This window comes from Fundulus heteroclitus, unplaced genomic scaffold (assembly GCF_011125445.2).
Source record: "Fundulus heteroclitus isolate FHET01 unplaced genomic scaffold, MU-UCD_Fhet_4.1 scaffold_43, whole genome shotgun sequence".
NCBI classification, from domain to species: Eukaryota; Metazoa; Chordata; class Actinopteri; order Cyprinodontiformes; family Fundulidae; genus Fundulus; species Fundulus heteroclitus.
The window spans coordinates 2,330,544-2,346,416 of record NW_023396846.1 but is presented as its reverse complement, the minus strand read 5'-3'; the positions used below and the strand labels follow the sequence as shown (position 1 = coordinate 2,346,416).

Sequence of the window (15,873 nt, the reverse complement as noted above, 5' to 3'; positions counted from 1 at the left end):
TCCAACCCGTGTATATAGTAAAGAGAATTGGTCCAAGGACTGAACCCTGTTGTACTCCACAGGTGACCCTAGAGTTTGAGGAAGATTTATTATTAACATGAACAAACTGGAATCTGTCCGACAGATAAGATTTAAACCAACCTAATGCTTTCCCCTAATCCCTACAGTATGCTCAAGTCTTTGCAGGAGAATATTGTGATCAACTGTGTCAAATGCAGCACTGAGATCTAACAGGACAAGTATAGACACAAGTCCATTATCTGAGGCCATGAGAATATCATTAGTGACCTTCACCAGAGCTGTTTCAGTGCTATGATGAGCTCTAAAGCCTGACTGAAACTCCTCAAGTAGGTCATTACTTTGTAAATGTTCACATAGTTGATTAGCAACTACTTTCTCAAGAATTTTAGATAAGAAAAGAAGATTAGATATAGGTCTGTAATTTACTAACTCATCTTGATCAAAAGATGGTTTCTTAAGTAAAGGTTTAATAACAGCTACTTTAAAAGCCTGTGGTACATATCCATTTACTAAGGATATATTAATCGAATTATGTCTAAAATAGGACCACTGATCAAAGGGAATATCTCCTTAAACAACTTGGTTGGGATTGGGTCTAACATAAAGGTAGAAGGTTTAGATGAAGCTAAAATTTTAGATAGCTCAGAAAGCTCTACTGCTTCTAAACAGTTCAGACACTGCGCAGGTTCTAAAGATTCCTCCAACGCTGCCTCACTTACTGAGGACGAGGTAATCATGTTTGGGAGGATGCCAGTTATTTTATTTTTAATGGAATCAATTTTATTTATGAAGAATCCCATAAAGTCATTACTGCTAAGTGCTAAGGGAATGGATGGATCAACAGAGCTATGACTCTGAGTAAGTTTGGCAACTGTACTGAAGAGAAATCTAGGATTATTTTTGTTCTCCTCAATAATGATGAAAAATATGCTACTCTAACTCTGCAAAGGGTCTTGTTATACAACAATAGACTGTCCCTCCAGATTAGGTAGGATTCCTCTTGGTGTGTAGAGTGCCATTTTCTCTCCAATTTCCTAACATTGTGCTTCAAGGAATGCAGCTCTGAATTAAACCAAGGAGCCAGCTTCCTGTGAATAATCACCTTATTTTTCAAGGGAGCTACATTGTCTAATGCAGAACGCAATGAGGAAGTCACATTGTTAGCAAAGGTATCGATTTGTGAATGGGAATAAACAGCATTGCTGCTATCTGCAGGGTATTTCTGCAATACTGACGATATTAAGAATGGGACAGACTTTTTAAGTCTGATGCAGCATTGTCCGATAGAGATCTACTATAATGGAACCCTCTTTTGGGGATGGAGAACTCAGTTAGATTAAACTCAAATATTATTAAAAAACGATCAGATAGGACAGGGTTGTGAGGAAATACTGTTAATTCTTCACAATCAATACCATATGTCAGCACAAGGTCTAAAGTATGGAGCCAAGAGTGCGTTGGTTTATGCACATTTTGAACAAAACCAATTGAATCTAGGATAGTTTTAAAGGCTACGCTAAGGTTATCACATTCTGTGTCAACATGAATGTTAAAATCACCCACTATAATAACCCTTTCAGTGTTTATCACCAAATCAGATAAGAAGTCTGACAGCTGATCCAAAAACTGAGACCAAGGCCCTGGTGGACGATACAAAACAACAAACAGAAGAGGTTTTATTGCTTTGCAATTTGGATGAGGGAAACTAAGGGTTAAACGTTCAAAAGAACTGTAGTTATTAATTGGCCTGGGACTAATTAATAAATCAGACTGAAAGATAGTTGCCACTCCTCATCTTCCCACAGATCTGGGAATGTGGACATTTGAATAATTGGAGGGAGTTGACTCATTTATACTAACGTAGTCCTCTTGTAGCCAGGTTTCTGTGAGACAAAATAAATCTGTTTATCAGAAATCAATTAATTAACTAACAAAGTCTTTGGAGGGAGAGACCTTATATTTAATAGACCACATTTAATTGTTTTATGTCTTGGTTTAAGGTGAGCCGTATTGATTTCTATTAGATTTTTATGATTTGTTCCTTTTAGATCAGTTTTTGATCTGTTAAGTTTTGGCTGTGTGAAAGACACCGTCTCAATAGGGTAATGGGTGGGTAACAGTACAGAAGCTGCAGAGAGGTGTGTTAAACTATGGCTCTGCTTGCTGGTCTGGTTCCTGGGTTGTCAGCATTTAGGAGAACTGATAAATCCGGCCAGATTCCTAGAAAGAAGAGCTGCTCCATCCAAAGTGGGATGGATGCCATCTCTCCGAATCAGACCAGGTTTTCCCCACAAAGTTCGCCAGTTATCAATGTAGCCCACGTCATTTTTGGGACACCACCTAGACAACCAGCGGTTGAATGATGACATGCGGCTAAACATGTCATCACTGGTCAGATCAGTCCGACATTGTTTTAGCAAAATCACACACCGAAGCAACACCAACTTTAGTGACCTCCGATCGGTGTGACCGGGTGTCATTACCGCCAGCGTGAATAACAATCTTACTGTATTTACGCTTATCCTTAGCCAGCAGTTTCAGGTAAGATTCTATGTCGCCCGTTCTGGCCCCTGGCAGGCATTTAACTATGGTCCCTGGTGTCTCTAGTGCCACGTTTCTTACTATAGAGCTCCCAATAACCAGGGTCGGCTTCTCAGCGGGTGTGTCACTGAGGGGGGAAAATTTGTTAGAAACGCAGACAGGTTGGTGGTGACCTGGGGGCTGAAATCTAGAGCTATGCTTCATACGAACAGTCACCCAGCCGGCCTGCTTACCCGGCTGCTCAGGTGCTTCTGGAGGACCACTAAGTGAAGTAATGCTAGGTCTATGTGGCTCCGCGCTAGCAAAGGGGCGGCTATCAGTTGGTTTTTCCATAGCCTAGAGCCGGGTCTCTAATTCTGACACCCTCGCCTCCAAAGCTACAAAAACACTACATTTATTACAAGTACCATTATCACTAAAGGAGGCAGAGGAATAGCTAAACATCTGACACAGAGAGCAGGAGATAAGGGGAGACTTAGAGACGGAGAAGCGGAGGAGAGAGTAAGGGGGGAAGCCATTGTGAAGCTAAAGCTAGGCTAGGCTAAAGCTAGGCTAGCGCCCTTTTACCACACCACAAAGCAAACCGTGTGAAGCACGAGGAGTTCCGAAGTGCGATGTGCAGCTACAGAAAATGTTTTAAAAGTGCTTATGTGTTAGAAACAGATGTTACAGCAAAGAGATTAAAAATAAAAGCGAGAGAATCTGGAGCAACAGACCGTTGCGTGGTTATCTTTACCTATTCCAAGGGGAGGCTCACATTCAATGAATTTGAAAACCCTGATCTACGTAGACGCCTCGTTGGGCAGGGTCTGCCTATGCTGCAGATGAGTCAGAGCGTCCGCCATGTTGAATGTGGCAAATCTGCTGTTAGACTCAGAAACACTATCAGAGAAACTCAGAATATACTTTATATTTGTAATATTTTTATTTTTGTGATTTTAAGAGTTTATTTTGTATCCCTTTGGCTTTATTCTCCTGACTTTATTCTCTTAAAGAATAAAAATAATAAAAATAATCTAACTTGGCAATGTTGCTTCTGTTCACAACAACTCTGAATAACCTTTATTAATAAATTTTGTTTTATCATAACTGAAATATACAGAAGAAAAAACAAATTACTGACCAATATCCAAGTCTGAATATTATCAGTACATTCCACACTCTTTTCATATTCTTTAACCAAAATACTTTCAAAACATATTCAAGTTCTTTCTGAGCAAAGTAATTGTCACAAAGACAAATGTTTTCCAAGGCGGAAGCGTGTAGAACACATTTAACTTCAACATGAACAGTTTTTTTCTAGCTAACTTGACAGAACATTGATTTTCACGGAGAAAATACATCAAAGATAGTTTTAAGAGAAGAGCACTCACTATGTCATGTAATTCACGTACAAATCTGACAAAGGTGAGATGTCTCACTCTGATTAAACATGAAACCCTAAACCTTTTTAACTGTTGATTGACTTGGACTAATTTTAAACTATTAACTTATTTATTATCTTATTTATTTAATATACTCACATCATAATTTTATTGCTTACTTTTAACAAAAGGCAGGACAATAATACTAATCATTATTATTGTTATTTAATGCATTAAAACTGAAAACTATAACAGCAACAATTCTGACACATTTTGTTGGGATGGGGCTCCTGAATATATTTCATTCTTCGAAGTGTTCATGAAATAAAACCTTTGAGAATCACTCCTATACGGTGAATCTGTGCCTGGTTTCTATTCATAGGGAATAAAGGTCAGACAAAAGCTAACAAATCTATCACTGAACTACCGTATTTTCCCGATAGAGCTCACCTCTATATAAGCCGCACCCACTAAGTTTTAAAAAAAAAACTAGAAAAGTACATATAAAAGCCGCACCGGGGTAAAAGCCACTGATAACAACTGAAATGGTTACCGGTACCTCGTTTAACAGAACACAACTGAACAGACTGTAGCACAAAAGTAAAAGTGCTGGTCAAACAAAACAGAAAAGTTATTGATTGATTTATTCATCGTCCTCCTGCACACTGAAACCACTGAAGTCATCTTCTTCAGTGTCGGACTTGAACAGCATCAGAAGAGCTTCGTCACATAGCTTCTCTGTGTGGATATCAGAGTTGCTTTCCGTGTCGCTGTCATCCCGGGGGGAAGCTGGCTCTGAAGCTGCGGTGCCCTCTTCACGCAGCAGTCTGGCCTTTCGGAACCCGTTGGTAATCGTAGATTCCTTCACGCTGCTCCACGCTGTTAGGATCCACTGACAGACATCAGAAAATGATGCTCTTCGCATGCGGCCAGTTTTTGTGAAGGATTTTTCACCGCTCGTCATCCAAGCCTCCCATTCACTCCGGAGTGCTGCTTTAAATGCTCGATTCACACTGATGTCCAGAGGTTGCAAAAACTTTGTTGTGCCTCCAGGAATCACAGCAGGAATTGAGTTGGTTCTCTTGATGACAACTTTCACTGAGTCGGTGATGTGGGCCCTCATACTGTCCAAAACAAGAAGCGCCTTTTTACGGTGAAAAAATCCTCCTGGGCGCTTTCCGTAGCACTCCGATAACCAGTCCTTCATTAGACTTTCAACCATCCATCCTTTCTGGTCGACTTTAACCACTATGTCCTTCGGGAGTTGGTCTTTCGGCATAGTTTTGCGCTTAAAAATCACCATTGGGGGAAGCTTCTTTCCAGAGCCGGTGCAGCCCAAGACGCAGGTGAAATGAGTTCTCTCATGTCCGGTGGTTTTCACCATAATGGATGATGCACCTGTCTTGTTCACGGTCCTGGTCAGAGGCAGATCAAATGTCAGTGGCACTTCATCCATATTTATAATGTCGTCTGGTCCTATGGCGTTTTTTGTTTCAACAAATTGTCGGAAATTTGCTACTTTTTCCTGATAGTCTGGGAGGAGTTGCTGACAGAGAGTTGTTCGCGGCCCAATGGACAGGTTCTTTCTCCTCATGAATCTGACACACCAAGACGGTCCTCCGTTGAAATTCTCAATATTCATTTCGCGGGCGACTGATTTGGCTTTCAGCCGGATTTGCACGGTGGATACACCTCGGCCACCTGCTCTCTGAGTGTTAACCCAGTCCTCAACAACATTTTCAAGTTCAGGCGACCTGCTTTTATGTCCTCTGAAAGCCTTTCTAGTTTTTTTACTTTGAATGAGTTCTTCCCGCTGCCGTCTCCAGCGCCGAACCATGGATTCGTTCACGTCAAGTTTACGTGCGGCAGCTCTATTTCCTTCCTGTACTGCCAGATCGATGGCCTTCAACTTAAAAGCGGCATCATACGAACTTCTTCGTGTGGTTTCCATAATGAGTGGGTATGGTTTTGTCGTTTTGTCGTGCCTGCTGCTTACAAGTGCTAAATAAAAATTAGCGCTATCTTCTTCTTTGATTTCCAACTTTGACTTCCCTACCGTCTCGTTTTTTTTAACTTTCTGCTAAAGCGCCCCTTGGCGGGTTACGAAAAATCCACAGAAAAGCCGCACCACATTATAAACCGCATGGTTCGAAGCATGGGGAAAAAGTAGCGGCTTATAGTCGGGAAAATACGGTAATATTTCCATCAACGTTTCAACAGGTAAGGGACAGAAATCTGGTTTCAACAGGATGGAGAACTTTGTACCTGAAAGTTTCCAGTCTGCAGTTTGGACTCTTCAGTCCAGCAGAGAGAAGCTTCACTCCTGAATCCTGCAGGTTGTTGTTCCTCAGGTCCAGTTCTCTGAGACTGGAGGACTGGGAGCTGAGAACTGAGGACAGAGCTTCACAGCTTCTCTCTGAGAGGTTACAGCCACTCAGTCTGAGGAGACAAGAAGAAAAATCTTCTGTTAAACAATTCATCAGAAATATTGTTGATTTCTTTACAGTCACCAATGTTCTCCATGGAAAGATTGATGGATCTGTCTGATTTTACACGTCTTTATGTTGCCTTTTGTTGTAAACTGGTTTATTATAAATAAACTGAAGCAACATGAAGCAATCTTTACCTCATTAGCAGATTTCTTACTATCAGAAATAAAAGTAGCAACAATCTGTGTCCTTACAGAGCTTTGTTGGAGGCTTTAACCACTGGCAGCAGCCTCAGGAGAACCTCCTCTGAAGCAGAGTATTTCTTCAGGTCAAACACATCCAGATCTTCTGCTGATGACACTAAGATGAAGATCAGAGCTGACCACTGAGCAGGAGACAGTTTATCTGTGGAGAGACTTCCTGAACTCAGAGACTGTTGGATCTCCGCCACTAGAGAATGATCATTCAGTTCATTCAGACAGTGGAACAGATTGATGCTTTTCTCTGCAGACACATTCTCACTGATCTGCTCCTTGATGTACTGAACTGTTTCCTGATTGGTCTGTGAGCTACTTCCTGTCTGTGTCAGCAGGCCTTGTAGGAGTCTCTGATTGGTCTGCAGTGAAAGTCCCAGGAGGAACCGGAGGAACAAGTCCAGGTGTCCATTTGGACTCTGTAAGGCCTTATCAACAGCTGTCTGGTGAAGAGACTTTAGTTTAGGTTTCTTAGAAAATAAAGACTTCTTAGATGTTTGTGTTTCTTCCATCAGGTTGAGACCATGATTTATGATGGTCCGATGAACATGAAGAGCAGCCAGAAACTCCTGAACACTCAGATGGACGAAGCAGAACACCTTGTCCTGGTACAGCCCTCTCTCCTCTCTAAAGATCTGTGTGAACACTCCTGAGTACACTGAGGCTGCTCTGATATCGATGCCACACTCTGTCAGGTCTGATTCATAGAAGATCAGGTTTCCTTTCTGCAGCTGATCAAAAGCCAGTTTTCCCAGAGACTTGATCATCTTCCTGCTCTCTGGACTCCAGTGTGGATCTGTTTCAGCTCCTCCATCATACTTGACCTTCTTCACTTTGGTCTGAACCACCAGGAAGTGGATGTACATGTCAGTCAGGGTGCTGGGCAGCTCTCCTCCCTCTCTGGTTTCCAACACGTCCTCCAGAACCGTAGCAGTGATCCAGCAGAAGACTGGGATGTGGCACATGATGTGGAGGCTTCTTGATGTCTTCATGTGGGAGATGATCCTCCTGGCCTGCTCCTCATCTCTGAATCTCTTCCTGAAGTACTCCTCCTTCTGTGGGTCAGTGAACCCTCTGACCTCTGTCACCATGCCAACGCACTCAGGAGGGATCTGATTGGCTGCTGCAGGTCGTGTGGTTATCCAGAGGCGAGCAGAGGGAAGCAGTTTCCCCCTGATGAGGTTTGTCAGCAGAACATCCACTGAGGTGAACTCTGTAGCATCAGTCAGGATCTCCTGGTTCTGGAAGTCCAGAGGAAGTCGACTCTCATCCAGACCATCGAAGATGAACAGAACCTGGAAGTGTTCAAAGCTGCAGATTCCTTTGATTTCACTAAAGAAATGATGAACAAGGTCCACCAAGCTGAACTTTTTCTCTTTCAGCACATTCAGCTCTCTGAAGGTGAATGGAAATATGAAGTGGATGTTCTGGTGGGCTTTGTCTTCAGCCCAGTCCAGAGTGAACTTCTGGGTTAAGACTGTTTTCCCAATGCCAGCCACTCCCTTTGTCATCACTGTTCTGATTGGTTGATCTCTTCCAGGTGGGACTTTAAAGATGTCTTCTTGTCTGATGGTTGTTTCTGGTCTGTGTGGTTTCCTGGATGCTGTTTCAATCTGTCTGACCTCATGTTCATCATTGACCTCTCCAGTCCCTCCCTCTGTGATGTAGAGCTCTGTGTAGATCTGGTTCAGAAGGGTTGGACTTCCTGCTTTAGCGATCCCCTCAAACACACACTGGAACTTCTCCTTCAGACCAGATTTAAGTTTTTGTTGAACTGCAGCAAGATGTTCTAAATTAACAGAAAAAGTTAAATCAGGAAGGAAACCAAATAATCGTCTGAAGATGATGTGAATAAATGTGATTCCATCTCTTCAGACATCAGTAAATGTGTGATTTATCCATCAGGTTAAATCTTTGTAGAAATCTTCTTACTGCTCTGCAGACGGTCAGCCAGCTCCTCCTGCTTCATCCTCCTCAGGAAGTTCAGAGTGATCTTCATCAGAGCCTCTCTGCTGCTCCTCCTCTGCTCTTCATCCTCACCTTCCAACACCTCCTCCTCATCATCTCTCTGACTCTCTGAGCAGTCTGGATCATCTGGACTCAGAACCTTCTGGATCTTCTTGAGCTCCTTCTTCACAAAAGTGACAATGTTGTCCTCCAGCAGCTGGAACAGAATAATATATGAAGGACACATCAGACTGAGATCATGGATCCAAACATCCGGACCATGTTGGACAGACTGATGGTCCACTGGTCCACAAAGTCCAGCATGGAGACGACTGAACAGAACCGATGGAAAAGTAGTTGTTGTACATGTACAGACCATAAATATGGAGTCCAGCTGGGTTTGATGCTGCCGGGCAGACGGACCTCTGGGAACCTCTGAGTTCTGCTGGTCCACTCTGTGGAGTAACCAGAACAATTAGGAAGGAAGTAAATATTCATCCAGCAGTTTTCCCAGATGAAATCACCAAGAGCTTCACAGTAAAAGTCTATAAAACAGAAAAACTGAGCATCAAATGAACATGACACAAAGAAGTCAACAAGAGGAAGAAGAAATAAAAAAGCGTGCAGATGACTTTATAAAAGTATAAAAATATCAAAGCGTGTGTCCTGTTCTACTTTCAGAAAAGTTTCCTATTCACAGTTCATTCTGATGTCTTATTCTTAATCTCAAAATCATATTTAGAGGAACAGACTAAAGCTGAGTTTAAAGACCTTTTGCTATAAGCTTCTACTTTGAAGTTATTCCTCTGGATCCAAAGCACTGGGCTGTTGTCCCTCTGTGGACCTTTTGTGGAACATTGTGAGGCTGACCTACAGGAAACCCTCTAAGCTTTTCTTACAGACTACCTACAGCCAGCCTCATCTGGTCTTCTGCCCCCTGGAGAGACTTCAGCTCCATGGTACAAAAGATGTACAGCAGAGAGGCGATCAACAGAATAGTGAAGCACAGGGCGGCCAGCAGGTAGAAGGATATATGAGGGAAATGCTACTGGGCTCCCAGAGCGAAGCAGGGAACCGTTGCTATGGCCAGCTCCAGGAAGAGCAGAGCCAAGCCTATTTTGACTTCTGTGCATGCCTCGGTTAGACTGTCAACCAGCTCAGCTAGCTTCTCTGAGGGACTGTCCTGAGTCTTGTCACTTCCAGCCTGAGTTGGAATGCGAGATTCTTGCCGTAACTCGGCCGTGGGAACCTCCCGATCAGAAAATGGGAGAAGATGGCCAGGAACGGAGCCTTTGGTGGTCGACAGGAAATCACAATAAATGGCGGCTTTGGAGGAACCCTTGAACAAGATGTAGTTAATCAAAACACCCTTCTCAGAGGGGATGAGCTCATGTTTACTGATGAAAAGGTTGTCTGCTATTAAAGTCATACCATTTTCACACACATCAAATTTTGCTGTTTCTACATAAGAGTCCCTCAGTCCAGTGTAAGACATCAGTAGTCTGCAGCCGAGGTCCTGAGGGTGCATGTTGAGGTCACCTCTCACAGTGACTACATCTGCTCCTGTAGACGTAAAGGGCGGATGAATTGCTGCAGCTCCCAGGCCTGGACCACTCTGTTGGAGAGGTAAGACTCCTTCTCTCTGCTGTATTCTGCATACAGTTGTGTGACATAGACATTTGCAGTCAGGGCCGCCAGATTCAGAATGGCCATCCCAACGGCTTTGCCTCCAAACCAGTCCCCATGGTGAGCCATGTAAGGGTAACCGTTCAAAGAGTAGCGATAAGGGACATGTCAAGGATTTGGAGTTTGGAAAGAATGGCCAGTCCAGCTCCTGTGACTCCGCTTTTGAAGTAATGAGAGTTACGATGAGTAGAGGCCAGATTCATTTTCAAGTAGAGAAAGTCCTTCTTGCAGTAAGATGACTTTGTTAACGGTATGACTTCCTCATTGCGTTCTGCATTAGACAATGTAGCTCCCTTTAAAAAGAAGGTGATTATTCAGAGGAAGCTGGCTCCCTGGTTTAATTCAGAGCTGCGTTCCTTGAAGCACAATGTTAGGAAATTGGACAGAAAATGGCGCTCTACACACCATGAGGAATCTTACCTAATCTGGAAAGACAGTCTACTGTTGTATAAAAAGACCCTTCACAGAGTTAGAGCAGCATATTTTTCATCATTAATTGAGGAGAACAAAATAATCCTAGATTTATCTTCAGTAGAGTTGCCAAACTTACACAGAGTCATAGTTCCGTTGATCCATCCATTCCCATAGCTCTTAGCAGTAATGATTTTATGGGATTCTTCATAAATAAAATTGATTCCATTGAAAATAAAATAATTGGCATCCTCCCAAACATGATTACCTCGTCCTCAGTAAGTGAGGCAGCGTTGGAGGTATCTTTAGAACCTGTGCAGTGTTTCAACTGTTTAGAAGCAGTAGAGCTTTCTGAGCTATCTAAACTTTTAGCTTCATCTAAACCTTCTACCTGTATGTTAGACCCAATCCCAACCGAGTTGTTTAAGGAGGTATTCCCTCTGATCAGTGGCTCTATTTTAGACATGATTAATCTATCCTTGGTAAATGGATATGTACCACAGGCTTTTAAAGTAGCTGTTATTAAACCTTTACTTAAAAAACCTTCTCTTGATCAAGATGAGTTAGTAAATTACAGACCTATATCTAATCTTCTTTTCTTATCTAAAATTCTTGAGAAAGTAGTTGCTAATCAACTTTGTGAACATTTACAAAGTAATGACCTACTTGAGGAGTTTCAGTCAGGCTTCAGAGCTCATCATAGCACTGAAACAGCTCTGATGAAGGTCACCAATGATATTCTCATGGCCTCAGATAATGGACTTGTGTCTGTACTTGTCATGTTAGATCTCAGTGCTGCATTTGATACAGTTGATCACAATATTCTCCAAAGACTTGAGCATACTGTAGGGATTGAGGGGGAAAGCATTAGGCTGGTTTAAATATTATCTGTCAGACAGATTCCAATTTGTTCATGTTAATAATAAATCTTCCTCAAACTCTAGGGTCACTTGTGGAGTACCACAGGGTTCAGTCCTTGGACCAATTCTCTTTACTATATATATGCTTCTGATTGGCAAAATTATCAGACAGCATAGGAATAATTTCCACTGTTATGCTGATGACACTCAGCTACATTTATCCATAAATCCGGATGAATCCAATCAATTACTTCAACTACAGTAATGTCTTGATAACATTAAAAGCTGGAAAACTTCAAATTCCCTGCAGTTAAATTCTGAAAAGACGGAGGTGTACTCTTTTGACTTCTTGACCTTAAACAATAAACTTCTTAATCAATCACTTAATCTGGATGGCATTAACTTGACCAAGACATTTCATTTAAATCCCATATTAAACAGGTTTCCAGAGTTTCCTTTTTTCACCTCAGGAATATCGCCAAAATTAGAAACATTCTGTCCAGGGGTTATGCTGAAAAACTAGTCCATGCATTTGTTACTTCAAGGCTGGACTATTGTAATTCTTTACTATCAGGAAGTCCACAAAATGCAGGAAGTCCACAAAATGCAGTTCTGATGAAAATCAACAAGAGGGATCATATTTCTCCAATTTTAGCTTCCCTTCATTGGCTTCCAGTTAAATCAAGAATATAATTTAAAAATCTTCTTCTAATGTCTAAAGCCCTAATATTATATAATATCAAATATCAGAGCTTTAATTACCCCCTCTGTGTCTAACAGAGCACTTCGCTCTCAGACTGCAGGTCTACTGGTGGTTCCTAGTGTCTCTTTATGGCTACAGTATAGCTCAGACACAAAGTACAGGCTTTGCATGCAAGAGATTGCGGGATCGAATTCCGGTGTGGGAGACTTAGAGTATTATATTATTGTTGCCACGATAGTCGGGCGGTGAATGCTCCTGCCCTTCATGCGGGAGACATGGGTTTGACTCACGGAGGTGACAGTAACTTTTGGGAGGTCGTGGCCTAGTGGTTAGAGCAGCGCGCTTGCACTCAGAGAAGGATGCAAGTACCTGGTTCGATCCCCAGTGCCGGCACTCTGGGTCCCTGAGCAAGACCCTTAATAGAATAGAATAGAATGCAACTATATTGTCATTGCACTGTCACAAGTACAAAGCAACAAAATGTGTTCTCTGCTTTTAACCCATCACTCTTGGGGAGCAGTGGGCTGCCACTGTGCGGCGCCCGGGGAGCAATCTGGGGTTAAGCGTCTTGCTCAGGGACCCAGAGTGCAGGCGCTGGGGACCAACTCCCAGTTTTGGTCCTTGAGGCAGACACCCTGTCTACTTTTAAAGGCCCGTTTACACTACACTTTTTTAACCGAGCCGAGACCAGTCCGAGCTCGGTAACCGAGATAACCCTTGTGTGTAAATGGTCAGCAGACTGAACCAGACCGCGCTAACGATAACCGGACCGCGCTAACTGCAGACCAGTTCATCAGTAGGTCTCGGACTGGTTTTTTTTATCCCGGTTCCCTGATAACGAGGAGCGCATGAGCAGACCGCGTCATGCCCTTACAGTCAGCTGACTGTCAGCGGGTTTTCCGGCGTGTCTGGCTGCACGTCCCGATTCACGCTCCATTCAGACAAATTTCAGACATTCATAATGATACTAGCTTCCTTACCGTGCCACACGGTTTCCAGTGATGACTCTGCTTATGAACCTCAGCGTCTGTTGTTGTTTCCCGCGTCTGTAAATCCTTATTAGACGTTCATTTGTCTTATCCACGTCCCAAAAGCCGAATCTGTCTAACAATAACAACCTGAATGTGACGGGTGCCGCCATTTTGATTTGCTCGGTCCCGCCTTCAATCCCAGAGAGCGGTAGTAACGCAGATCGCCACTAGGAGGCGAGGAGCAACCAAGGAACCATAACCGAGATAACTCCTGTGTGTGTAAACGGCTGCATTTATCTCAGTTAACTGGACAAAGCTCGGACCGGTCTCAGCATGGCTCGGTTTTTAGGTGTAGTGTAAACGGGCCTTAAGACTAAGAACCAGCAGAACCTCTGATGGTCCACTTCAGCTCAGCTTGGTTCCACCAACCACATGATGAAGCTTTCCTTCCCTGCTGAACTGCTCTCACAACGCACACAGGAACCAAGTCTTGATGGGTCAGACTGGCTCTACCAGGTATTTGCCAGCGGCTGGGCCGGATTTTAGCAGGGGCTTACCGGGGCTGCAGCCCAGGGCCCCGGCATTTCGGGGGCCCCGAAGGATGTTTTCTATTTTTGTGAATGGATAGTCGGTACGCGCACCCCCGGCCGGCGGGCGGGGTTTGTGCACTGCCGGCCGGCACCGCCAGCCGGCACCGCAGCGGCTCTTGGCTGCGCAAACCCCGCCGGCCGGCCGGCCGGCAGTGCGCGATCCTCGCCGGCCGGCCGGGGGTGCGTGGACCCCGCCGGCCGGCCGGCACCGCAGCGGCGCTTGGCTGCGAGGGCCGATCAACACCGCTTGCGGCTTTAACATCCTTCATATGCGGCCTATCAGCGTACCTCGAGTCGCTGTTGCACGTTCCATAACAACAATGTTTAAAAACCATGGTTGGGAGACATCTTAGACTTACAAAAAGCGGTAGTTTTACTGAGTAAAACCAAGGGTAACGTACAGCGAAAGAGTGGAGGAAAACGCATATTTGCCCAACTTGTACCACGTGATATGACGTCACGTTCTAAAAATAACTCGCTCACGGAACGCCATTTGTTCTGGCAAACGTCCATCTTGAATGCTTGCTTGTTATTGGTCCACTTTTGACGCATCTTACGCACTGGGGACGAGGAGCGTCAAGGGAAACCTCCAGCAAAAAAATCCAGAAAAGTGGGCAACTTTTCAAATTTCATATTAGACTAAGGCTTAAATTTCTGATAACCCTTTCACTCATTACTGAAAGGGCTTGGTGTTACTGGTTAGGGCAGTGGTGTCCAAACTTTTTGACATGAGGGTTAATATTATGTTAAAACAACTTTGGGGCTGTAAAATAATTTTGAAAACAAACTTGGTCTTTTTTAAAGTTTATTTGCTAAATGAAAGTAAAAATTTAAATGAGTGTAGATACAAAACAAAGATTGTGCATGTCTGCATTATAAGACAGGCTCAAAGTTTCAAACTTTTTAGGGTTGAGTATTGTTTTCTTATTTGGTTTGCGTTTGAGTAAATGTAGGTCGTGTTTGTGGTTCGAGTTCCTACAAAGAAGTCGAATGCAAAAGTGTCATTAATAAATGGAAATCTGTATTTTGTTCTTCATATTTTTCAAGATGTTCTCTGTAAAAACATTGGTCTAGAAGATGAAAATTGTTCATTGCACCCACCTCTGCTTTTATTGAGAACTGAGGGCTGTAAAAAATCCTTCAGAGGGCATATTATATATACTCTAGCCCAGGGCCCCCCATCCTGACTCCAGCCCAGGGGCCCCCATCCTCCTAAATCCGGCCCTGGCCAGCGGGTCGTGGAAATGTGATCCACTGTTAGTCTGACATGGAGCCAGGAAGCAGCAGAACCTCCTGATCAGCATCAACACTCCAGACATGAAGACATGAAGGTGTTTACATCAGAACAGGGCAGCTGATTTCTGGAGATAACGGATCAAACCTCTGTCTGCAAATAGAACTGGAACATCTGAGAGCTCACTGGGAGGAACTGGGTTTCTGTTCTTGGCTCTTAAAGAAATGTAACGGGTCATTTCCAGAACCTCAGACCCCGACTGAGGAGACCGGTCCATACTAGGGCTGGTGATTGGCTAAAATATCACAACATGATTCCTTGCAGTGAAATCAGGATTTTATTAGTTTCCCAAAGTAACAATAAAGCTGTTGAAGAAAAATCTAGAGAAGCATTTAGACCAGAGCATTTCTGGACCCATTTTAATGAGTTGCTGCAGTTCTGCTAACTTGTCTGAAGCTCAACTAAAATGTAATAAATCCATTGAGATATTTAAGAGCTGAAGAACAGCTGCAGCTCTAAACTCCTGTGAGGGAACAACACCAAGTCTCTGGTTCTGATCCCAGTGATTGTTCCAGCTCCAGCTGAGAAGAACTGAAACTCTTCATCACTAAAACTGAGGAAGACTTTCAGATACGATGACAAAACGGTTCAGGAACAAAGAAAGAAAGTCCAGTTGGTTCCATGTTGGATTTGATTCAATCACTATGAATATGGGAGAGGGACTAAAGAGTCCAGTTAGCTCATTAACATGGAACAGAACCAATCAGAGTGAGCTCCAGTCCAAACTAAATCTTTGACTTTAAGCAGAGAAAAGTGTTTAATGATGGCGACTAATCAATGAGGCCCAAAAGCAAACAGATCA

The 15,873-nt window shown here is 43.3% G+C and overlaps 1 protein-coding gene and 1 pseudogene across 1 annotated transcript in view; both read right to left on the bottom strand.

Moving 5' to 3' along the window:
* Positions 1-8,572, bottom strand: part of LOC118560422 (NACHT, LRR and PYD domains-containing protein 12-like) — a gene marked incomplete at its 5' end in the record, with an annotated part of 89,682 nt that extends 81,110 nt beyond the window's left edge. Inside the window, 3 exons of the mRNA XM_036131410.1 lie at positions 6,192-6,365; positions 6,610-8,398; positions 8,542-8,572. Coding sequence (XP_035987303.1) covers positions 6,192-6,365; positions 6,610-8,398; positions 8,542-8,572 — 1,994 coding nt within the window. The remainder of the gene's footprint in view (positions 1-6,191; positions 6,366-6,609; positions 8,399-8,541) is intronic.
* Positions 8,573-9,354: 782 nt separating this feature from the next.
* On the bottom strand, positions 9,355-13,771 carry LOC118560408 (annotated as a pseudogene).
* Positions 13,772-15,873: the final 2,102 nt, after the last annotated feature.